The sequence below is a fragment of the Aquila chrysaetos genome, chromosome 23, assembly GCF_900496995.4.
Source record: "Aquila chrysaetos chrysaetos chromosome 23, bAquChr1.4, whole genome shotgun sequence".
NCBI lineage: Eukaryota > Metazoa > Chordata > Aves > Accipitriformes > Accipitridae > Aquila > Aquila chrysaetos.
The window spans coordinates 10,825,952-10,851,053 of record NC_044026.1 but is presented as its reverse complement, the minus strand read 5'-3'; the positions used below and the strand labels follow the sequence as shown (position 1 = coordinate 10,851,053).

The 25,102-nt window shown below is 42.2% G+C and overlaps 1 protein-coding gene across 1 annotated transcript; it reads right to left on the bottom strand.

The window, feature by feature from the left end:
* Positions 1-2,032: 2,032 nt before the first annotated feature.
* Positions 2,033-20,217, bottom strand: RP2 (RP2 activator of ARL3 GTPase). The gene is made up of 5 exons (XM_029999146.1): positions 19,973-20,217; positions 10,796-11,461; positions 9,095-9,209; positions 7,835-7,920; positions 2,033-4,642 (listed from the first exon to the last, which is right to left on the bottom strand). Exons 1-5 carry the CDS (start codon positions 20,114-20,116, stop codon positions 4,559-4,561), a joined length of 1,095 nt encoding a protein of 364 aa, XP_029855006.1. The 5' UTR covers positions 20,117-20,217; the 3' UTR covers positions 2,033-4,558.
* Positions 20,218-25,102: the final 4,885 nt, after the last annotated feature.

Below are 25,102 nucleotides of genomic sequence, written 5' to 3'. Positions count from 1 at the left end.
GAGTTAATTTTCTTTTGAGTAGGTGGTATAGGGTTATGTTTTGGATTTAGTATGAGAATAATGTTGATAACACACTGATGTTTTCAGTTAGTCTAAACACTACTTAGCAACAAGTCAAGGATTTTTCAGCTTCTCATGCCCAGCCAGCAAGAAGGCTGGAGGGGCACAAGAAGTTGGGAGGGGACACAGCCAGGACAGCTGACCCAAACTGGCCAAAGGGGTATTCCATACCATGTGATGTCATGCCCAGTATATAAACTGGGGGGAGTGGGGCTGGGAGGACTGATTACTGCTCAGGAACTAACTGGGCATCGGTCAGTGAGTGGTGAGCAATTGCACTGTGCATCACTTGCTTTGTATATACCATTTCATTATCATCATTATTAATTTCTTCCTTTCTGTCCTATTAAACTGTTCTTATCTCAATCCACAAGTTTTACTTTTTTTTTTTCCCCCCAATTCTCTCCCCCATCCCAGTGGGGGGAAGTGAGCAAGCAGCTGCATGGTGCTTAGTTGCTGGCTGGGGTTAAACCATGACACTGTCACCCTTATGGTTCCAGAAGGCTTACTCATTAATTCAAAAAAGAAATGGCAAAAAGGTCCAAAGGAGTCAAAAAGGAACGTGATAGCAAAAATCCTAGAGTTTAGGAACTACTCAGGCAGGCACCTGGGCTGCTACTAGGTCTTAAAAGATTCATTTCACAACAGCTTTTATTAAATCTTTAGGAAAAAAGCCTGGGGAATTGACACCTTCTAGAAGATATTATCAGCAATGCTAATTTAAATATGCACAGAAAGCTGAATGCTGTATGAATAAAGCCTAAACACTTAAAAGCCAGCATTTAAGAGAAGAACATATTCAGCTACAGAATTCTCACTCACGCTTAAGTTGGTAAAAATCATTTTTGCCCCTATTAGTCAGAATGACTGAAGCACGTATTTTGTAATAAAAAGTTTCAGGCTGCTTTTTAGAATTGAAAGAAAACCCAAACTGTCCCAGTTACATAAGTGCAGCCTGGTATGTGGATTACTTTTAAATCCATGCATTTTATGCATGACTATTAGATATGCCAAAAGAAAGTGGGTGACTTCCTAGCAACTGGGGCGCAGATACAAAGCTTCTGCATGTTAGTATTTGAGGATGCAATTGGTAAAAATTGTGAAAATATTTTAGGACAGCTTTGCTATGGCTTAGATACTACATAAAAAAAGATTACTAGGCAATTCAGATACAATTGGGGTACAAGGTTTTTTTTTAAACTGTAAAATTGTACGATAATAGCTAAGTGTAAACCAAAAGCTTTGATTCTTTAAATTTAACTCAACCTATTGAAAAGAAAATTCTATTGATACAGTACATCATGTTCTTAGCAAACATTTACACTTCATGAAAGTTACCCTAGACCATCTCTAGTTGGAAGATCCTCATTTCTGACCAGTTTAAAGCTGAGTTTGGAAATTTATTAAATGTTTACCCGTTTTCAGGAGTTTTTACCTGTTTTCAGATGTTAAATGGGATATTCAAAGGAATTGCTTTCTAAACGAACAATTCTACTAGTATAACCACCACAATCTGTTTTTGCTGTGAGCACATCACTAGCATGCATCTAGTACCAAAGAGGTAAGCACAGTTAAAAAGCACAACACTTTTACAAGTTAAAAAAACAAAACAAAAAGAAACAGCCACATGTGCACACAGGTCAGGGAGAAGTGCTTTAACAGTCTCCATCCAGGAATCTCTGTACTTGTATCTCTACAGCTTGATATATGAATACCTTCTTCCATATTTTACTAGGAAAACTGCAGTATAAAGGTAATCATATCCTCAGTGACTCTAGAGAAAAATCCCTGCTGTAAAAAATCCACCTTTTTTGGAGGGTGGATAACTGCAGAATTAATGCTTATTTTCAATTAGCTGCGAGTGCCTATTTAAAGTCCCTGTTTAAACACAGAATTCAGGTTTTATACTTAATATAATGTAATTACATTTTGCAATATTTCATTATTTTAAAAAGTCTTCCAGAATCCAGAGTTTAGATTTTCAATGTTTATTATGAATCACATTCACAGTGCAATACAAATTACATAAACAAATGTACAAAGACTACATGAAGCACATACCATTCTGTAACACATACAATACCTGATGCTTAGGCTACAAGTGTTCTCAATGCCTGTTAGCAAGAAATTGAAGTCAAAAGATAAATAATTGGATTGAGAAACTCCTTCATTCATTATTTAGGGGTTTTTTTATTAAAAACTCTTTATGTTGGTAAGCAGTCTATCAATGTTAAAAAAAAAAACCAAAAGGCAACAGTGCTCTTTCCTACCATGTAGAAAAGTTTTTCCACTGTTTCAAGCCTAGGTTAATTTTCACTTAATCATTCTGTCCTCCAGCAGAAGTAGTCACAAAAATCAATCTCGCACTTTGTTTCCAGAGCAGGTTAATGATACAAAAAATAAACTAAAAACATACATGCTGACACATGATTATATATAAGTTTGGAAATATTATATGTAAAAGTTTAGAGACCAAGATAGTCCAATATATGCGCTGCTTAGATAAATTACACATGACAGTTCTGAAGTACATTACACAATTTTAATGTACTGTCCATACCAGAAAAATACATTTACTGTACGTGTCTAGAATAATTCCTGCAAATGTTCATTGATGAGTTGCACTAGTACTTTGGAGACCAATCTAGGATTTTTAGCTGTTTTCACAGCCTCTCCTAGCACATATTAAAAAAAAAAAAAGTCCTGGCTGGCTAAGTGCAAATAAGTGGTAATTTCCACTACCAGTCAGATTCTGGTGGCAGCTTGATTTTATTTCACTTTGTCAAATAAAAACATTTCAGAAAAGTGACATTTTTCTTACCTTCAGTACACTAATGGTTTAGTGACTTCAGGAGATATTCTTCCTTATTTAATCTATACCTAACTTTAACAAGAGGTCCTAAGGACATATTCTTGATATATAGTTTAAACTAAGGGCCATCATTTTCCTAGTAGCAACAAAATGACAGCTCAGAACATCTCTTGGGCATAACAGAATTATGAATTTCAGGAGAACAGATTCTTTCATGTGCTAATTCTAAAAAAATTAGAAAGAGATGTTTTTAGCCACCCACTTTTAGAGCTCACGAGCTGTGAAACTGATGAGTTGAGACTCATTTTCAGTTAAGATGCACAAGATCTTCCCTTTCGACAGATGATCATAATGAGGAAATTATTGCTTTAGCACCTCAACCCCAGTCCATTCAATGGATTGTAAAAGCTACACAAACTGGCAAGCCACAACTTTAAGAAATTTGGTTTTGTGTATCTGCACACACAATCTGTTCAAGTATTACAGAGGGCTTGTAAACCTGGACATAAACTTTGAGTTAATGTGGAAAAATTGGTAAGGATGTGCTATGCAAAAATACATCAATCATGTTTAATATCCATAGAGATTTACATTCTAATATGCACTATATAGCAGTACGCATCCTTACTGATCACTATTCAAATGCATCTCCCAGAATGCTAGTAGCACTTCTTCGGTCTGTTTTTAGAATTAATCCAAAATAAACCCTACAGCAGTGTGTAGTACTTTACAGCCAAATTTTCAGTACTACTACTGAGTGTAAAACCCTTGTCCTGGGGTCTAGCGAGGAAGAGCTTTTTTAATGCCATCAGAGCCCTTCTCTGACTCCTGGTTGTTGTATGTCCCTTCTAGCAAAGAACAACAGTGCCAGAGACTTATTGCTCCGAGTCCAAGGGAACCTCATGTATATCCCATACGTGACTTGGGAATACCGGAGGCAACTCTATCGCCAGAGACCCTGAGTGGACCTTGGAGCATCTTCAGCAGAACAGTCATGCTCAGCATTCACCTCAAAGCAGAAGAGCCTGGCGAGTGCTCACTTACCAGAATGCTGTTATGACAACTCTCAGCATAAATGCTGCTGCAAACAACTTTATTCGAAAAAGATGCTGAAGCAGAATAAGCCAGATATACTTATAAGTCACGCACTGCTTCTGAAAGCATGCTATAAGGAGAATTCATTTCAGACTAGCCTTTCAGAAAAAGTCAACGACTACACCTTCCTCCCTGGCCCCCAATGAAGACACATTTGCATGTGGGAAAGTTTTGAACAGCGAGTTTCACATAAATGCACTTTCTAAACAACGTGTCTGAGTTAAAGATAACAATTACTACTGCATCAAATTTGGATCAGCATTGCACTTTTCAAATACTTATCACCATTAGATGTTGACAAGAAATATTCAAGTTTCAACAGAAGTTTAGAAATTATCGTAAAAAGTTAGTAGAAAACCTCCATCGTTTCTGGAGTTGAAATATAAGTTTCAAACACAACGCATGTGGGGAGCTATGCCATTTACTTCAGTTCAGGTAATATGGTATTAAAAGCACCAATAGCTTTATAAAAGGGATATATGAGAAATACAAAACCAAATGACAAAAATTCTCAGATACTACTACAATATTCAAGCCAAGTGACATCCAAGTGCCAAGACAAACCATATGTGAACACCTTCATGTTAAACTTCACATTCCCATCTGCATGTCAGCAAAGTTGTAGAAATTGTCTACATCTTGAGCTGCTGATGCCTTGCTCTCCGATACAAAAACCTGTTTTATTAAACGAGGAAATAGTTATGCATTACTAATAAAGAAGTTCAAGTAGTCTTTGCTCATTCGGAGCCCATAATGGTTATTTTCATTTTTGCATTTCATGAGGCACAACTCTGTTGGTTTCCACTGTGTGACAGAATAGTCCTAGAATTCTCTCAGCCCTCATACACCCTTTGTTATCATCACCTGTTCTTAGCAGACACGCTAGCTGCAGTAACCCTAGCCTTCCACTGATGGGAATGAAAAAGTTTTGGGCTTGATTACTCAGTGGTCACAGCTTCAGCTAGCATCCATTTAAATGTATTTTGCTTGGTAAAGTCAAACTCTGTCCAGGAGAGGTGGGAGGGTAACAAATACACAAAAACCTTAGGCTACCATTAAGCTTTCCTTTAATAGAAAGGCAGAGTTTGTAAGACAGACTCCCTTGTACTATATTTCCCTCAAAAACTTATTTGCTTCTTCATCAGATAATTATTTTAAATAACTTCAATTACATTTGCATTTTGCAAAATTGATAGGTGCATATGAAAGTCCAAGCTCTAGGACAGTCATCTTTGAAAGCTTTCAGCAAATCAACTACAAATGCCATAGGCAATGCCCAAATAGTTCAGTGTAACAGTGTTGTGGCTGTTCATCAATCTCACCATGCAAGTGATAGCCTCAAAAACTTAAACTTAATTCTTACTATATTATATTTTCTATACCTCAAGAGGAAATCATCACTGTCTCAGCACATCAGTGTTGGCATAGCCAACTGAGCTATTCTGAAGTGCACTGGGACTGTAGGAATGGGCTATTCCAGACAACTATGTTCCTACAGTCACCACTTTTCTGCTTTAGCTCAGAATACCACGTGAATGTAAAACTATGACAGTTTCTTGAATTGGCTTACTTAAAGTACATTTTAAGATTAATATCCTGTTGCCCAGTAAATTTCCAATTAAAAAAAAAATAATCACAAAGCAAGTAGTTTCCTAGACTGTTGCTTAGATGCATGGTAGACTTCTGTTTGTACAGAGTTGAGAAAAATCTACTAATCATGTGGCAGTTGTTTGGTGCGACAGCAATTGGTACCATGGTCACAACAGTTGAATACCTTCTTTTAGCATCCTTCCCTACCAGGATATTACAATCTACATTTTGCAGAGTATTTTATGAATAACTGATGAGACAGAGGAACAATACTAGAAAGCACACCAAAAAAAGGGCAGAAGGTCACCTAGAAAGAATGTCAGAGGTAAAGAGTGCAGATGTAGCTAGTGCACACAAATAGGAAGTCTGCTTAAGTGCATAGGGTAGAGCTCTCCTTGTAACATGTTGTTTCTACCAAACAACTCAAAAAAACCTCTGGTTTTTTGCTGAAGAACTTTTCTACCCTTACTAGAGTATCAACAGTTGTTTATTAGATTTATTTCAGAAACAAAAACCTGGTGAAATTAAGGTTATTAACAGATTAAATTAATCATTTTTAACTGTGGTTTTCAAATGTAAATGTAGCCACCTGCTTAAAAGCAGATTAATCTCCTTCAAAGTCTTACAGAATACATGTCTTCCTAAGAGCTTTTGTCATTGTTTCTTGATCAAGGATACCTATAATTCTTTCTGAGCACTATAACAACTCTCAAACGCGATAAGGGCCGCCAACAATGAGGTGAAACCATTTTATAGAGCATTCCTGAACCTTCTGGTAGTAATAAGTCTGAAGTTCATTATTCCCTAAATTGCTTCTAAATTACGTCCCAAGAAAGAAATACATTTTCTAAAAAAAAGTATACTGACGATATCCAGTTATCTAGGGATCCATGCACAAACCCAGTGTTTATCAGAAGTTTTGGAGTTACATTTTATCTAAATAAATATATATACTTCTCAGGAAGCCCAAATTTCTGCTTCTTAATTCAGTGCAGCAAGTATTTAATAAGTGAGGTAGATTTTACTACGGAACCAGGCTGTAAACAGAAGTTTTAAATCCAGATGCAGTAAGTAATTTCACATTTGGAACTAAACCCAAACACTACAGATCACTTCACAGCTTGAAGTGCACAGTCTGAGGTTTCTGGATGCATCTCAGATCAGGGCATTCATAGTGTTATAATAACAGATACCAGTCATTTTAGTGAGGAAAATGTAAAATTTTATTTGTTCTAATAATTAATATCACTTCAGTCTTTGAACAGAGAAAAAGATCTAGAATAACCAGTGAATTACCTACCCAGTATCAGCTTTGTTCTGTATGAAAAAAAAATACACTAACCACACCAAAAAAAGCCAGTGTAAGACCCTGCTTAAAGAGGCCATTTTTATGGTAAAATTTGCAGTGATGACTCTTGGGTCACAAGAAGAATCTGTAATATCACAACACTGCACAGACTGTAGTTCTGATATTCTCCAGACTCAGAGCGCCAAATTAAGGCCCACTACATATAGGGTTTTTGCTGGTGCAATAGCAAACAGAAAAAAAGCAAACTGGGCAGTCTAGTTCCAAGTAACTCTTTCAAAAGGAACTGAAAGACAGCAAGGAGCTGTATGGACACTATATCTCAAAGACATTCTAGTCTTCTTTGAACAGCTGCTTGAAGGCAAAGGGTTTGTCACTTTCTTGTTACCAGGAGTGCTCTAATTGTTTCCAGAAACTTTCTCAAAACCATTGACTTTCAGAGAAATGGGGACAGCAAGCAAAGAGGAGGTGTGGTGTAAAGAAGCTACAGTAAAACAAGCTGACAGAAGAAAAAAGAAAAATGCCTTTGAAGGAAGGCATTCTGCAATATCCTATACAGCAAAAGTAAACCTTGAAAAAAGTTGAAATCCCATATTAACTTCATCAGGGTTTAATAGACTAGGACATCACAAAGCAGACTTCAGTATAAGACTTGGAGCAGAGCTTTTCCCCACTATATTTATAGAACTTGTTTTTACTATTATGTGAAATAACAGTTTTAAGTGGAAATCTTCTATTCTTCAATGGATATGAGGATTTAGTACTCTCTTTCCTAGGGCAATTTTTCTTGTCTCTGACAAGCAACTTGAGTTTTGAATACAAAAAACCCAAAACAACAAAAAAAGGATATTCAGATTTTACTATTCAGAAACCTAAAAAGATTGTGCAGTATGTCAACACTACAGTTTGACCATTAAGTATCCTAGACATTCTGTAACATTTTCTGCCAATAAAGCAATACACCAGCTTACCTTGGTCCCGCTAAAAACATCATTTATAATGCTTCGACATCCTTTCACAGCACCATCTCCATTGAACTCTAAAGCAACCACTGGACCTAGAAGATAGTTTCATCTAGAATCAATACTACTTTTAAGCTTGGCATTGAAACAGTAGATTTCTCAACCCGTAGGAAATTGCGAAGCTTGCAAGAAGTGTTTCATGGTTTTTGCCTGAGCAGCCATAATGCAGGATAAAGAATTAAAAACACTTAACCATAGCTTCAAAGTACAGTGTTATCTGAGAAGGAAATATCTGCAATTCCGTCCTCATTTTTGCAGAGATTCTGGCAGGAGTCCAGTTTTACTTCTTGAAAGGCAGCAATGGCACAAAAACTCTAAGGAGCGCAGGGCACCATGGAAGTGAGTCAGACTACACTGCTCAAATAGTGAGCCATTTCACAGACATCTGGAGCAGGACTGAGTCATTCAGGCACTTTTGCCTCAGTCCCAAGATAGCAAACTGCCTGATTTTTAGACTTGTTCTCACCCACTATTTGCAGATCCCCTTTCTCTGGTTTCATTCTGAACATGTTGTTTCTTCGCACACGGGTGCAAAAGAGCCCTTAAACTAGACTGTCATCTGATAAGTACAATAACTTTTGTCCTATTCTTGCAATGAGCATCACAGACCTCTTATGTTACTATGAAAAAAACTGCACGTTGCTACTAAGTTTGGGAGCGTGTACTGAGCTTTAGCATATAACAGATGGCAAGATGTCAGTACTTCTGCAGGAAGAGACAAAAACCAATTACAGTCAGATCAATAAAAAGACTTTTGAAATACTTTGACAGTACAGCAGTTATAAACAGGAATTTAACACTTGCCTGCTTTATACACATCTATACTGATTTGCTAAAATATGTATACAGAAACACAGAACATCTAGGTGGTTGAGCAGCAATGGTGATAGGTTAGAAACAGTCTAAAAGCATGAGCTTCTTTTCACCACCCCAGACAGATCCACATGTGCCACTGCTCCTGAGCTATGCGGTTGGACCACTAGAGGGGGGGCAGAGCCACAAAATACATGTGGAATAGCTCATTTCCGATGCCTTCAAGCATTTTGGCTGGCTTAAGGCCTCATTGAGGCTTCCAAAACTCATCTCAACTGGCTTTACACTATGCCCTTGAAACACAAATTTCTCCTTCATTCCTCCTTCTTCTCCAGAACTCTCCAGTGCTAGCTAGATTACTGTATCAAGAAGAGAAGGAAAACACCACAAACACACCTTTGTCAAGCAGTGGAATGAATTCTGATGCACACTGCTGGAAAACTCTGTGAGCATCCTCTGCCTTCATTAAGACTTCTTTAGTCTGTACCAGCTGAAAGCCTTTACCAGTCATCTGTTAACAGAGAAAGAATTCATGTTAAAAATGCTTCTAAAGGCAGAGAGTTCAGCTCAAGTATCCAGGTTACACTGGAATAGACCCATTTTCCCCATTCACGTTAAGCCACAGAGCAAAGGGACCCTTTTTGCTCTTTTCCAAGACCATTTGCTTTTTCTACATTTCTGTTTATTTTCATTCCATTCATCCAGATTTTCTCATCTGGCCTAGTGCACCTAGAGGAGTAAATGTGAATGGTTTTGGTTTATATTATGGCCCAGGGTTGTGTTTTTTTCTCCCCAATCCCTCACAAGCTGAAACTAATGGGAGTTAAAAGCATTCAGCATCTGGAGTCAAGCAGTTAGTTCTCATTAGCCTGCAATAGTTCAGTCGAGCATTAGCTCAAACTCTCATCTATCCACTGCTGAAGTTTTCCATTTTGGAAAAATAGTTACAAACTTTTGAACACACACAGCTTTTTACTTCAAATGTAATATGAAACTAAAGGCATGTGGAGAAGGAGCAACTGTATTTGTACTTCCAAAGCATCCATTAATCTACAGAGCAGTAAGATTTCCACAGAATCTCACTAACTAATCTTTTAACATCTTAACTCTAATTTCTAAAGAACTACTAACACAGGAGAACCCACCTATTACCCTCTTTACTGTAGCTATTCCTTCTTCAGAAAAAAACAACCCATAAGTATCATTATATCTCTGTTCACTCAAGTAGCATAAAAATCCAACTGGGCAGTGGGAGGGCATGGAAACACCCTACAGCTTGCTTTCCTTGCAGTTAAAAACCCCAGGGAAAGAGCTCCATCGGTTTTGTTGATCATACAACACTGGGATCAGCAGCTTTTGCAGATATCTCAGAAGCTGTAGCTCATGGTTGCTGGCTCTGCTCTGTCATCCCTGGCACTCCAGGGTGCTAAAAGCAGCCAGCCACTCCCAGATTTTAGCCCCAGGAAAGCCCAAACTCAGCCAAGCCTGGAAGCTGCTGCTTCACAGGAGAGAAAAAAAAAAAAAAAAAAAAAAAAAAAGACAGCACCAGCTATTTAAGTAATGAAAGACAGCTGACCAACCCTGACAAACACTCACTGCCTCTTCCAGAAAAAAAATTCCAATACTGGGTAGCAGGGAGGATACAATTTAACATGTTATTTTTTTAAAAGTCTCTGTTAGTACTGGAAAAACTTTCAGGACAGTTTTGTTAGCTGTGACTTTTGGGGCAATAAGCTAACAAGTTAATTGGCTGTATCCCTTTCACAAGCATTGCCAATCACTTACACTACATTTGGCCAAGTGCATCAAATCAGCTACACATTTTCTTCAGAACATAGCTTTGCTGTGCCATGATGGAAAAGTATACTGGAACTATTAGAGGACAGATGTGCCAGTCACAGGATGTCAGCTGTAAAACAACTGTGATCAGTTTTGCTCCAGTCTCTTACCTTGCTTTAAGGTTTTAAGTGCAGTTGATCAGTATGGTTAGTAGACAAGCAGAGCCTCTGCGTTCTCTCTTCAGGGAATACTAGAGGCTGTCCAGAGGAAAGTTCAAGTGGAAATTCAAAAAGCTGAATGCAGACAAAGGTCACTTACCTCATCAATTAACTTCCTGGCATTTGCAGTTGTGTAGTCACCAGCAAAAAACACAGCCAAACACGATTCATCACTGCTTTTCTGTCTCCGCCCTCGAGTTATTGGTATTATGCTCCTAGCAGCATCAGTAGAAATTCTGACAGCTTTCAGCTCCTCAGAGCTGGGCAGAGGAACATAATCTTGGACTACAGCATTCTCAGGCAAAAGACCCCAATTATTTTCTCCTGACACAGGGGTAAAGTCATGGATGTTGCTCCATGTGTTATTGAAGATACTCAGTCCAGCATCTTTAAATTGTAAAGCAAGCTCAGGATAATAGTACTGGAAACATCCAAATTTCATACCTGTGGAGGACTCAATAATGGGCTGAGTGGCACAGCACAAGAATACCTCCAGCTTTCTGCAGTCCCGAGTGCGAAACTGTTGGCAGGCCACTATGCATTTACAATCTTTGCAGTCACGGAAAAACACGCTGCCTTTTATTGGTCCTAAAAAGATTTGGCAGTTTACACAGTCATCAATAGTGATTGTAGCAGAATGGTCAAATATGTAGATACTACAGTTCTCACAGTCCTGAATGACGAATTGTTGCCCTGCTACTTTTCCAGGCAGTCGACCGACAGTTTCGTCTTTAAGTCCGGAAAAAGTGTAATCTTTGGGGTCAATCTGAAGGAGGAAGAAAAAAAAAAAAAAAAAAAAAAAAAAAGAGTTAAAGTCTTCACATACAGAGACTATTATAATGCTAAATGTCAATTAACTTGCATTAATTGAGGTAGCACTGAATTGTACGGGATAACCTGCCAGAAAACTCTTCAGAGTGACAAAAGATCAGAAGCAGCTCTTCTAGCTAACTACCAGAATCCACAGTATTGAGGTACAACAAAGAATTGAAACTACACTTCTGAGATGCTCCAGCTAAAAAATAAACTAACTCAGTTTGTCCTCTATTAAAGAAAGGGGACGTGGGGGAGCTTGTTTTCTCTGTGGACTCTAAACTGTTTCAACAAGGATGATGGTCCTGGGTATTATTGTAATAACTGTAATAAATTAATTGGCCAACATACTTAAAGATTCATAAAACTAGAGATATAATATTTCCTTTTCAAGCAGCTTGCTTAGTCATATTTTACCACACCAACAAGTTGCAAGGAAACCTTGCTGCTTTCAAGCAGTATCTCCTTTACTATTTTTGCAACCTACAAAGAGTTTGCTTATCTTCGCCACAGCATTATCTGGTGCTAACAACTACAAGCTTTTTGTGCTAACAACAGCTGCGTGATTGTTTTAGCTACAACCAACAAGCAATCATTGGCAGTGGTGGTGCAGGGGGCACTTCGACAGACCTCTCCTCCTCCACACTCCAGCATCCCCTCACCGGGGAGGGACACTTGACAGAGGCTGTGGCTTTCCCTGGGACTCTCTGTTGGGGAGCAGCAACTGAAGAGCCACACAGCACCCAGGACGGGATGCGATACAGGTGGACAGCATGAATAATACCGCCCGTGCTGTCCTAACACCGAAGGAATCTGAGCTGGCTCATTTCTAGATATATGCAAGTCTCAAGACAACTACAATTCCCAGAGCAAATTCTACTCTGCCCTCTTGTGAAAGCTTATTAAAATAGCACTTAGAAGTATACAAGTACCTGAACCAGTCTAACACAAGACCACTTGACAAACCTGCTATTTGATTTGATTATCAGCCTGAGGGCCCTAAAGTTTGCTGCACTGTAATCAGTGTTAATGCATTACAACAGTTTCTGTATAGCCCAATTTGTAAGAAACTCCTCTTCCTCCTCCTCCCCAGCATTTCAAACATTCACATGAGATTTAGAGATCAGAGAAAGGCATAAACCAGGATAGGCTAGTGCCAGACATTCACTAAACCAGCTCAGCCTAGCTTTTGTCCAGAACAGCTAATGGAAGCTAAAAGTCTCTACCAACCAATAAAATGTACTCCTTTATATACAATATATGTAACCTCCAGACAGGAAAGGAGGTTTGCAGCTGATGAATCTTCCAAATAAAATGTAAGTTGAGACAATGAAGATGGCTTCCTAGAAATCTGCCCTCAATCGTATTTAACACCACTAGTATACATCCAGGAAAGTTAGTTGGAAGAGTTACAAATAAAATTGGGAGTCTCAAATTATAAGGGACACAGCATGGAGGCTCAGCCATACAGCATGATTAGGATTCAAATCCTCTAAGGTCTTAAGTCTCCTGTAACATTACATATTTGATCTATATACAGGATATTTATACTCATATTCTCTCATACCTGAGAATATAAGTATCAAAATTGCTTTTGGACACATTCTTCCCAGGCATCTCCTAGAACTTTTATGTATGTATGTGTATATATGTATATGTTGGGTTTTGGGGCTTTTAATAACCTTGGGAGACAGGCTTACTGCCTTCAAAACAGGGTACAGAGGAACAGTTACTCTCTTAAGAAGTTCAAAGTTTCCAGAACTTACAGCTTTTTTGAAAGTTGGCACCTAAGCATGTCCTTCTAAATTGGCCTGCTCTAAAAAGCCTCTGAAGCAGCACTAGCTTGTCCTACACAGCAGCCTTTACAGAAATGTGTGAAACTTCAACTTTACCTTGCAATTTTATTTAGGCCTAGGTGAAAAATATTGGTTAGCCAGTTAACCCACAGCTTACAGACAGTTTCAAATGAGAGCACTTGAGAAAGAGTAGTAGTTGAGTTTAATGATAAAAAAAGTCAGCTTATTACCAGATTCAGGAGCTCAATTTTACTTCCCTGACATGAATGAAGAGTTCTGACCTGACACAACTCTTACTTCTCGGTTTGTTCACCACACTAGGGAGTTTGCCCATTTCTTTTAATTTTGCCTTGCAGTTTTCCTTTTAAAGGCCAAGAGTATTTATTGACTAACACTGCCATACAGAGTGGAGGGACTGAATGAAATAGATTTAGCTCCCTCTCCCCCCACTGGGTTATTGCCCCTGCGAGGAGGGGGTAACCCAAGAGACTGTAGCAGATCTGAATGTTTCACTTCCCTTGGGTGAAAGAACCATGCCAGAGAAGGGACCGTGAAGGCAGAAGTATGATTTTGAGGATGCACCCAACAGCTGTTAACATGCTAATTGCAGAGTTTCATGCTCACCACCTCTGAAGTCTGCAGCTATCATCCACAGGTTAATATTAAATCACTACATAGACCTTCCCTCCCCTGACAGTCAGCACTAACTGCTTCTTAAGTTCCATCTCGGCAACATAGCAAAAAACAGGCGAGGAAAACCAAAAGCAACAGAAGAAGGTAACATCTGCAGCCTCATACAACCATAACCAGGGCAATGTAGATTTCTCTGCCCATTCATCTGGTGCAACTTTTGCTGTAAAATCTTAAGCATGTGGCAGGTCAGCAAAAATCAACTGTTTGGTAACTCATCTATTTATTCTTTGCATTTGGAGAAAGTTTCAATGACCTTTGTCCAAATCCACCCATCTCACCCAGACAGATGCTTTACTCCCTGTCCCTTACTACATTTTTAAATGCCTTTTTTCCCCAGGCTGGTATAAGTCTAAATGACAGTATTTAGAGAGGCAACTTTTAATGTCTTCAGCTGAGTTTAAAGAGTTTTTGGAGTAGATACGAGTCGTGCATTAATAGATATGGGCACAGCTCAAGAGTTGAAGCCTTCTAACAGAAGTGCTATGTGCAGGTTCAGGAATTGCTCCATAGAGTTACCTAAAATAACCAGCTATGATGAAAAAGTAATCCCTGCTTACACAATGTTCTTCCCCTTCAACGGAAGTCTCATCTTTGGTTATCAGCAATCACATTGTTGATAAATCTGTTACAAAGGACTAGAGGACAAATTGTAAGGAGCAGGGATTTTAAAGAACAAAGAAAGGAGAGAAGTGAAGGCGAACAAAAGTTTGTCATGGTTGCTTTGATCTCAAGGAAGTTCTGCTGCAACAAGTGCAAGGTGTATTAAGCAGCTTTCCTTCCTGCAAACACTTGTCTTGCAAGAAGGTCAGAGGCCAGATGTGAAGGCTACAGATGACATACATCTCTTCAGCCACCATTATCCAGTTTACTGGCACCAAGACTAGGCAGCTCCCATTTGGAAGAAGATTTAGAAGTACTAGACCCTCACAGCTTTTATTGGTGACTGTGCCTAGAATCACCAAGGATCCCAACAGCTTCTTGCACTGTTTCTGGTATGAGTTCATGTCTTAACAAGACTTTTTCACCAGGTCCATCAGGAAAGGAGTTTTAGTCAGCAATGATATGCCACCACAAATATGAGAAGGTAATGCTGTTCGTAATGGATTATGGTTCTCCCCTAGTTACCTGGGTCTAGCCTGCTGAGCAAACAGTAATTTGTAAAGTCTTTCTAAACCACTTACACTAAGGTCTTCTCTTTCAAATGTCATTCTCAAAAAACCATTCCCTATCTCTCTAAAACACAACAGATGGCAGTTCAGCTATGGACTTATATACAGTTGATGACATACAAGAATTAGCTGCAGCTTTTAATGTCACTGGGTCAGCAGCCATTGGATAGGCACACAAACTTAAGAGGCTTTACGTGCTATTTTTGTCAGTAGGGGAATTAACAGAAAGGAAATAAGCAAGAAAAGTGCATTCCCAGGCCTAAACACTTCTGCATATTCATACTTGCATGGGTTTGGTGCCCTTAAGTACCGAGTTGCAACATCCTCTGGACACTGTTTGTTGAAGTTACTCACCTCTGGCAGATTTCTAGATTCTTAGGCAACAAGAAAAGGTGGAAAGAGGAACAGCATGTGCAGGTTCCAGTCACTAGCATACAGTTTTTCATCTTGGAGCATGTCCTGTGCACCTTGACTTTAAACGTGGCCAATACAACAGTCTGAATGCACATTTCATTCTATTCTTTGTAATCTTCCCCCTCTTCCAGAGTACCCGTTATAGCATAAAATGGTCATTCTCATACTTTTCTGAGCAACAAACCACTGCCAAATACTGCAGATAGGAGAAGAAGAAGAAGAAAGGAAGCTACTACACGCCTATATCTGACTTAACTGGAAATATTGCATAATGTGAACCTGCTGACCATTTCTCAGTTGATAGACTATGTTTTGAGAAATACACCAGCAGTTCTTCTGGTGCACTGGGAAACATAAGGGAGATGCATTGGATTTAAGGACAAAATATTTCATTGTTCAGTTAAAGAAAAAAAAAAGTGGTTTTATTTATATTCCAAAAATGAAATATAAAGTGGCTACCTAAACAAGATCTAGATAGTTCAAGATGCCCATGTCAACTCAGACCATTCTAGCAGAATCCTCAAACATAAGATGACTAACAAAAGACTATCTATGATTTATGTGGAAAGTTAAACCTCTGAGTTTTTTCAAACTGTTTGAATACAGCAATCACAGCCTGATATAGCAATGATAGCTGTGCATTTCTTATCAACTAAAGCAGTTAAGTTGCAAGTCAACTGACTTAAAACAAGACCGTACTTGTTCCTTCTAAAAGGAAATATCATTTGGGAAGGAAAGTCCCTCTAAGCTTTAAGTGCCATTGTGATCATAATTAATCTAATCCTACTTCTTCGAACATGAGACAACAGCAAAAAAGATGATGCAGCTTTTCGTGTTTCTTCTGCAGAGAAGGTCACAGCACATGGGTATGTCTCCCATCACAAGACACAAAACCCCAGTTCCTGTCTATATGTACCCATATACAGTTACTGCTGTAGTTATCACCCTGGTCGTGCAAGTAAACAATGTTGGTCACACAGAAGGTAGTAAAGTAGGAAAGGAAAAGGGAGACCGGGAGCAGAAATGCAATCTTACATTCCAGGTGGAAACCTAGCTGAAGAAGGCTGAGCAGGGCTGAGCACCACCAAGATCCTCTCCCACACTTGGTCAGAAGGGGACTCTCATGACAGCCCAATGACGTCAACACATCACAAGTCCCCAGGATGCAGTGCAGTAATAACAGACTCTATAATAAACTGTGCTCTACTTAGTCTCTTGGACTAAGAATCCCAGAGCAGCAAGGAACTGAATACTCATCCTTTTCCCTTCTGTTTTCAAGATAAGCTGATCCTTTGATTCTTCTACTCCACCATAAGTAATCTTCACAGAGTTCTCCAAACCCAAGGGTCAGCAAGCATTACAGAGATCCCAGCAGACTTATGATGCAATCTAAATTTGATTAATTTTTGCATACCTTAAAAACACAGACTTCTGTCCTCACTTAAATAAGGTCACGTAGAAATCTGAAAAGGCCCCTCAAATTCATATACTTTCCTTAATTTCAATTCAACTATCAGCATCTTATAATATTTTGTATTTAGGGTTTTCTACCACATGGTCCGTTTTCAGGACTATTATACAAGAGTTACATAGTCACTAGGATATCGTCGTATTACTCTTTGGCGAGGTCTACCCTAGCAGATCATCTTTTGCCACCAGAACATAATTAAAAATAGGCTACGCTAGCAATGCTGTCCTTCAGAAGCAGAAGAAATAGTTTTGCTGGAGGAACTCCTCAGGTTCAGAGCTTCATCCAGCCCAGCTGTCAGCTAGCAGTCACCTCTCTTCACATCCCTAACCAGACAACCATGCACATGAGCGTGCCTACATTTCTCTGCCTACAGCGAGAGCATCAGCATGGCATTAGTTTACAGGAAGACAGCTGGAGTGCCTGAGCAGCAAGACTTATCTACCTATAAGAACATACAGAGGATAGCTTACAAGAACTGCAGACAATTGCTAAACCTGTTTGCAGAACTGCATTGTATAACCAGAACTGCATCACCGAGTAGGAGAGCCTAAAATTACAAACACCCCCAACCCAAGTGGTGTGTTGACACATTATTAAAAGTAACAGGAAACGAACATTGAAAGACCACTAGCACATCTGTTCATAGAGTTGAGGTTTTCCAAGTTCAGAATACAATTCAACACACTTGATGAACAAAAAGGAGTCTTGATGCCACAAGTTTTCTGACTGACTTCAATCTAACTCTGTGTACAAACACAAATTGTGAAATGAATAAGTAATATATATGATACATCAGAAATGACAAAGCAATAGACAACAGGATAATGTATCAGAGACAATACTTAGAGCTACTACATTAACACTGACTTAGTATCACTTAATACAAACTGGAATCAACAAGTTTAGCATACTAAGTGCTCAGTATTCCTTTACCCAAGACCAGGTGTCTCAGTAATGCTTTCCTGGTTTAATGTACCAAGCATACACCCAAAAGCCCAATGAAAGATAAAGCTGCAAAGAGCAAGAGAAATGGGCTTAAACATTAAATAGCCACTCTTGAGCTATACAGTACGAAATTAAGCAGCTCATTTGACAGCTTCCGCAGTTCAGCAGCACAGCCCAAACTCACCAATTCTTCTGGTTTCTAAGAGTCTTTTATAGAGAAGGAGGAAGTTGTTGCACATGCAATACATTACATGCTTTTTTTCCTCCACAGAGATAGATTGTTGGTGCTGTAATAGCCTCCTCTGTTAGCTTGAACCCACTTCCAGCACGTTAACAACAGTCATCTCCTTAGCAACAAGGCTGGCTGCTCTCTGAATCAAGTGTTCCTATGTCCTGACTTTCCTCCTTTAGTTTTAGAAGTTAGCAGATTGAGTAAAAAGTCTCATATCAGTTGAGCTTTAGCTGATGAATTTGCTCTAAAATTAAATAATATGATTTCAAATGCTCATTTGGTAATTCACTTTTGCACAGAGCTAAGATTTGTTCTACTACTCTAAAATATGGTTTTGGTACAGCCTTCTCCCTGTGAGAATAGTCTCCATACAAGTAACAGGCTGCCGTCCTCCCCTTCTCTCTCCAATGCTGCACGGCAAATATCCACCAGCAAGTCAAAGCAACAAGCCCAACAGAGATCAACTGTCTTTATCCTCAAGGAACTGATTCCTCTGGGCCATGCGCACGCTCTCTAGCTCATCTCCATCTGAGCTTGTCTTAATCTACTCGGAAGACTTAAGGGACACCCTAGAGCACCCGGCCAAGTTTAAAAAACAAGCAAGATAAGCATTCAAATAAGTTCACGCATTTTATTTTCTACACTTGTAAAATATGGCCTAAAGGTGCGGGGATTTTGTTTGTTAAAACCACATCAATTAAGTTTATGGCCTGCCCCATTTTCTCCTTCCCCCACCCAAAGGCGGCTGGAGAGGAGAGGAGACCTAGCAGGGCTATGATGTCATGATATATTTAGGACGTGAAACTTGAAATGAGGGTGGGAAGAAACACGTTTAATCCAGCACTGAAGTGCCTTCCTGCTTGAGACTTCATGATTGCCTTCAACAGGTCAGGAAACAGCGCTGGGAAGGATTTGTCTGCATCTAACACTTCAGGGACTGATAGACTAGCCCTAGTTCCTCCAGCTTTTACAGAAACACCCCACCCAAACCCCGCAACCTAAACAAAAAAACCCCAACGACCCAAACAGCCAAGCAGGAAAAATAACCCCCACCGACAGTCAGGACACAAGCCATGCGTTTTATGCCTCCGCTGAGGTACCAGGTGCGGGGACTTGAGCTCACGCCGGCACAAACGGCTGCCCGGCTGCCCACTAAGGCCATCACGGCGGTTCGCTCCGGTGAGGCACGCCACGGGACTCCACGCTGTATCAGAAACCCCCACGGCCGGCAGACAGAAACTCGCCACCCGCGGCGGCTGCCACAGCCGGGCGGACGGCCACCACGGCCACCACCACGACCACCTTCCCGGGCGCGCAGCGTGAGCTGCCCGCAGCCCGCTCTCCCGCCGCGGGGGCACGGCCGGACCGGGGACCGGTGCTGGGCGCAGGTGGCGGCCGCGGGATCCGGCGTGCCGCCCTCTCCGCTCGCACAATTTGAGACTGCCCGGTAAAATCCTCAGGCTAAATACTTCTTTTTTTTTTTTTTTTTTAAATAAACGCACTTAACTGCACGGACCGAGCCGTAACAGCGGTACGGGGTGTGTGTGAGCTCCCTGCCGGGGAGCAACCCCCCCCACCACCACCCGCGGCCAGCGGCCGCCGCCCGGCGCGGGGGCCCTGCCACGGCTACAGCCCCGCAAACCCCGGGCGGCAGACGAGGGCGAGGCGCTGCCCGCCAAGACAACCGACACCCCGGCAGCGGCTGCCCGCGGCCGGGGGTGGGGGGCAACGGCCGGGGCGGTACCTTGGCTCGCTGGTCCCAGCTGTACTGCGGCGCCTTCTCCTCGCCGGCCGCCGCGTCCTGGCCGGCTCCCCCCGCCGCCGCTTGCTGCTGCTGCTGCTGGCCGCCCTGGGCCGGCTTCCTGCGGCGGGAGAAGAAGCAGCCCATGGCGCCGCAGCTACCGCCGCCCGGCCGGCCCGCGGGGAGAGGCTGGGAGCGCCAGCGCAGCGCCTCGCCTCGCCGCCCCGCCCGCTTCCGCTTTCCCTCCGTCTCCCGTAGCGACCGCGACACTTCCACCACCCCCGCCCCGCCCCAACCGTCACCGGGCGGGGCGGGGCCGTGTCTGACAGGGGAGAGGCCCGGCGGGAGGGGGCGGCCGCGCACCCTCAGGGCTGAGGGGAGCGGGGAGAGGCGGGAAAATGCGGCTTCTCGGTGGCGGCCGTCGCCCCCCGAGAGGGTGCCCCCACACCCGTCCCGCAGCAGCGGGCTCCGGGCCGCCCCGGCGCCGGGCGCGACCCTTCCGCAGCGGGTCGGAGGGCGCGGTAAGCGCCGTGAGCCAACACCCCTCAGGGGGTGAAGGGGCTGCCGCCGGCGGGAACCCCTCTCCCACCTGAAAAGGGGTTTGCGGGTTCAGCTGTGGGAGTCGGAGGCAAAACGTCAGGTGCGGCGTGTAAATACAAGCCGACTAATCCGACATCGAGTCGTTTCCTACCGATGCAACCCGCGCTGTAGGCAAGCGCGTTACCCTCTGGGTGCGTGTCGCCGCAGGTCTTGCCGCCTTGCTCGTCCGTCTGAGAGGACTGCACCAGAAGACCCAGCTCCCTTGGCTTCTTGCAAGTGTTTCAGAGCACCAGCAGCAAGGGGCAGCACGAGAACCCGCCGCGTCCTACAGCTTCGTGCCTTCCTTTGCAAATAGCTGGGCTTTCTATGTGGGTCGCGGTTGGTTCGGTTGGGTTGGGTTTTTCCTCCCCATGAGACTGTCCAACCATTCAAAAACATTTTTCCCAAGATTTTACAGATTTGATTCCTGGGGGTAGAGGGGAAATACTTCAGAATTGTCTCTGACCCTTCGTTACCCAGTGGTGGTTGACCTTAGCCAGCTGCCAGCTGCCCACCCAGCTGCTCGCTCACTGCCCCTCCTCAACGGGACAGGGGGAGAAAGGATGGAAAAGCTCGTGGGTCGAAGTAAAGACAGGGAGATCACCTACCAGTTACTGTCACAGGTAAAACAGACTGGACTTGGGGAAAATTAAAATTTTCTTGCCAATTAAAAATAGAGTTGGATGATGAGAAACAAAGACTAAATGAAAACAACACCTTCCCCCCACCCGACCACTTTCCCTGGATCAACTTCACCCCTCCATTTCCAACTCCTCTACCTCCCCACCACCACCCCCCAAGCAGTGCAGAGGACTGGGGGAATGGGGCTGCAGTCAGTCCACCACAGCTCCTCTTCGCTGCTCCTTCCTCCTCACACTTTGCTCCATTTGGGTCCTTCCATGGGCTGCAGTCCTTCAAGAACTACTCTGGCATGAGGTCCCCACGGGCCACAGTTCCTTCGAAAACATCCACATGCTCCATTGTGGGGTCATCCATGGCCTGCAGCGTGGGTATCTGCTCCACTGTGGTCGTCTCCATGGGCTGCAGGGAAATCCTTGCTCCAGCACCTGCAGCACCTCCTTCTTCTCTGACCTTGGTGTTCGCACTGCTGTTTCTCCCTTTTTCCCCTCACTCCTCTTTCTCACACTGCTACATAGTGGTTTTGCCACTCCTTAAATATGTTGTCCCAGAGGTGCCACCGGTGTCCCTGAGGGGCACAGCCGAGCCCTGTGGTGGGTCCGTTGGAGCCGTCTGGCGGTGGCTGTGTCCGGCACAGGCAGCCCTGGTCTCACCTCACAGAGGCCACCCCTGCAGCCCTCCTGCTGCCAGCACCTGGCCACCTGCACCCAATACATACCCGCTTGCAAAACTTTGGAGCCATTTTATGTGAAATAAAGGATGGCATTCCTGCTGTAGGAGTACAAGAGGAAGAAGAGAGGAGAAGCCCCAGAAAAGTAGCAGAGAAGTGCCCTGCCAGCTGAGCAGGCTGAAAGGCTTGCTCGGCTCAGGGCCCCAGGGACAGCAGAAAGGAGGGAGCAAAACCAATTGGCCAGAAAGAGTTGCTAAGGAAGGGAGTGAGTGACACCCTTTTTGGCATCAGCTGTACTGCGAAACCTCATGCCTGGGCAGGTGTGAAGCCTGCTCTGAGCTTTTGATGCTACAGTTCAAGTCAACAGCTCAGCCAGCGCTACCAACACCACCACAAAGTACAGTTTTACATCTCAGCTACAATGTGGATTTACTCTATGAGTCACTCCTGGGTTTCTTGGGCGCTGACTGGCTGGATCCTGTTCTTTTAGCGAGCCCCTGCGCACCAGCTCTTTCCATGGTGCGTCCTGCTATGGCAGTTGTAGACAGTTTGCAACTGCAGGGAGTCTGATACACCCTCACCTCTTCTAGTTCACTCTTTTGAAGTCTAACAGTCTTCCCAGACCACTGTGTAATTTATACAGATTAACAAAGTTCTGCAGTCTTTTGGCAACAAGGCTCTTCTTTCTGTACATCCATTAAAAAAAAAAAAATCATTTTTGATAGAAGGAATAAAAATAACATTTGATACATTTTTGTTAAAAGCTAAAATACCATTTAATTAACCTATGCAAAACCTAAAACTACATTACCAGAACATTGTTACCTCACATTAATGGATTATCTGTCGTAACAGAGGACTTCATAGTCCATGTGTGTAAAGAGACTTCTTCCCCTACTGAGATGCAGCCAGCTCTACAATGGAAATACCTCATCACCAATGTCAGTACTGCTTCACAAAGGTATTTGAATGCAAGAGAAGAAAGTAACTTTTACATTTCTAATAAGCAGATGCAAGGCAAATGCAAGTTTCTGAGTTGGGATTTTTCCATGCTGCCATGACCAATATGCTTGTCTTGCAAAATTATCAGTCCCATAAAAATACAGGGTTTTTATGTGGCTACACCTGATCAGGACAGGCTGTAGGATTTATCTCTCTGTCACAACACAACCTCTCAAGCTCCAGGGTGTTTCCCAACACCAAAGCAACAGAATATTTATTCCAGACCAAATTAATATGACTTGTGATTTATGAGCACATGGCTTATTAAGAAATTGCAAATGCCTAGTTCAATTCTTCATTCTCTATTCATATGCCAGCCAGACCCAACCCTCTTGGCTCCTGAGATTTGATACAATCATAGCCTGAAGTGTAGTAATACAAGATTGCAATAATATCATAGTCGCTACCAACCATTATTATACTTACTTTAATTTCAACAAACTGCTGTAATTAGTGACTTCCCTCATAGAGATGTTGTGCAATATATCTAATTACAGTCTAATACAGAGCTTTGTGATTCCTAGGCAGTAGTTTCTAGGTAACTGAAAAATAAAACATTTTCATTGTAAAGGTTATATTCTAAAGGATTTGGTGAAGGAGACTTGCCACATCCATACCTTCTGGGCACATGCAGCTCGCAAGAGCCTTTCACTCCTGAACCTTTCAGCCTTTCACTGAAGACCTTCAGCCTTTCACTGAAGAACCTCCACTGTCCTTCCCAGGAGGGCAGTGATTCTGTTTCAGCAAGAGAGAATTCCTTCTCAAGCAGATGGGCAAAGCACGTGCATGGGCTGTGTCTCTGCATGGGCTGGCTTTTATCCCCACATAGCTTTGTAGTGCCTGCTGACCCGCAGGTAAGAAGATCCTAACTCCCTTTCCTCCTTCTCTTGTTTGACAGTCTTGCGCATCACCCCAAAGGCACAGGGAGGGAGGTGTTCTCAGGAAACATCGGGACCTGTGTTGTGGTTTCAGCTGGGATAGAGTTAATTTTCTTTCTAGTAGCTGGTATAGTGCTATGTTTAGGATTCAGTGTGAGAAGAAGTTGGTAACACGCTGATGTTTTCAGTTGTTGCTAAGTAGTGTTTAGACTAAGTCAAGGATTTTTCAGCTTCTCCTGCCCAGCCAGCAAGAAGGCTGGAGGGGCACAAGAAGTTGGGAGGGGACACAGCCAGGACAGCTGACCCAAACTGGCCAAAGGGCTTTTCCATACTATGTGATGTCATGCCCAGTATATAAACTGGGGGGGAGTAGGACTGGGGGGATTGCTGCTTGGGAACTGACTGGGCATCGGTCAGCAAGTGGTGAGCAATTGCATTGTGCATCACCTGTTTTGTATATTCCAATTTTTTTAATTATTGTCATTTTATTATTGTTATTATTATCATTATTAGTTTCTTCCTTTCCGTCCTATTAAACTGTTCTTATCCCAACCCACGAGTTTTACTTGTTTTTCCCCGATTCTCTCCCCCATCCCACTGCGGGGGGGGCGGGGGGGCAATGAGTGAGCGGCTGCGTGGTGCTTAGTTACCGGCTGGGGTTACACCATGACAGCCTGGAAGTCTGCCCAGGTCTTGAACAGGCAGCATAAGGATGCGAGAGCTCACTGTGAGCACATCTGCACTTCTTGTAACACTGGGTAGAATCAGGTTTGCTCTGTGCTGTTGGAAGCTTGCCAAAATGCACAAAGCCAAACTTTCACAATATTCTTCTTAATGAGATTCATTGTATTCTGTGTGTGTGTCTCTTAAAGCTCTTGAAATCATATCTTTGTGAGAAAATCTGAAGGGTGTCTTGTTTAAAGCAGGTTTTTAATTCTGTTGTTTATACAGAAGACCTTGAAAATATCACCTCTAAGACATGATAATCAAGAAGACAAAACAAAAGAACTTAAATACTACTACTTTCTAAAAGCTCATTTCATGTTTTCTATCAGGGAAGGTTATAAATCCTGTACTTGAGATCCTGGCAACTTATCTAGAATTGGTATAAAGCTTTGAAAAGGATTCCTAATTAAGATTAGATTCACCTGTACTCATACGAAATTGTGAATTAGGGATGAGACAAATTACACCTGACAGTGGCAATTCCTTACATAGTATTCAACAGAAAGGAAGGGAAGGATACTTAACTGCTGGGTTCACTCTCTGAGGCTATGTTCTGACACATGTTTAAGACAGAACTGTTATAGAAAGCATCCCTTGCCTCCAGCTGCTTATTTAAATCCCCAACCACCTATGCAGTGA

Coding starts and splice junctions, on each gene's coding strand:
- RP2 (XM_029999146.1), bottom strand. CDS start 20,116: ATGGGCTGCTTCTTCTCCCGCCGCAGGAAGCCGGCCCAGGGCGGCCAG. Junction 9,210..10,795: donor CCAGGAAGTTAATTGATGAG/GTAAGTGACCTT, acceptor CTCTGTTAACAG/ATGACTGGTAAAGGCTTTCA. Junction 4,643..7,834: donor ATGTTTTTAGCGGGACCAAG/GTAAGCTGGTGT, acceptor TTAATAAAACAG/GTTTTTGTATCGGAGAGCAA.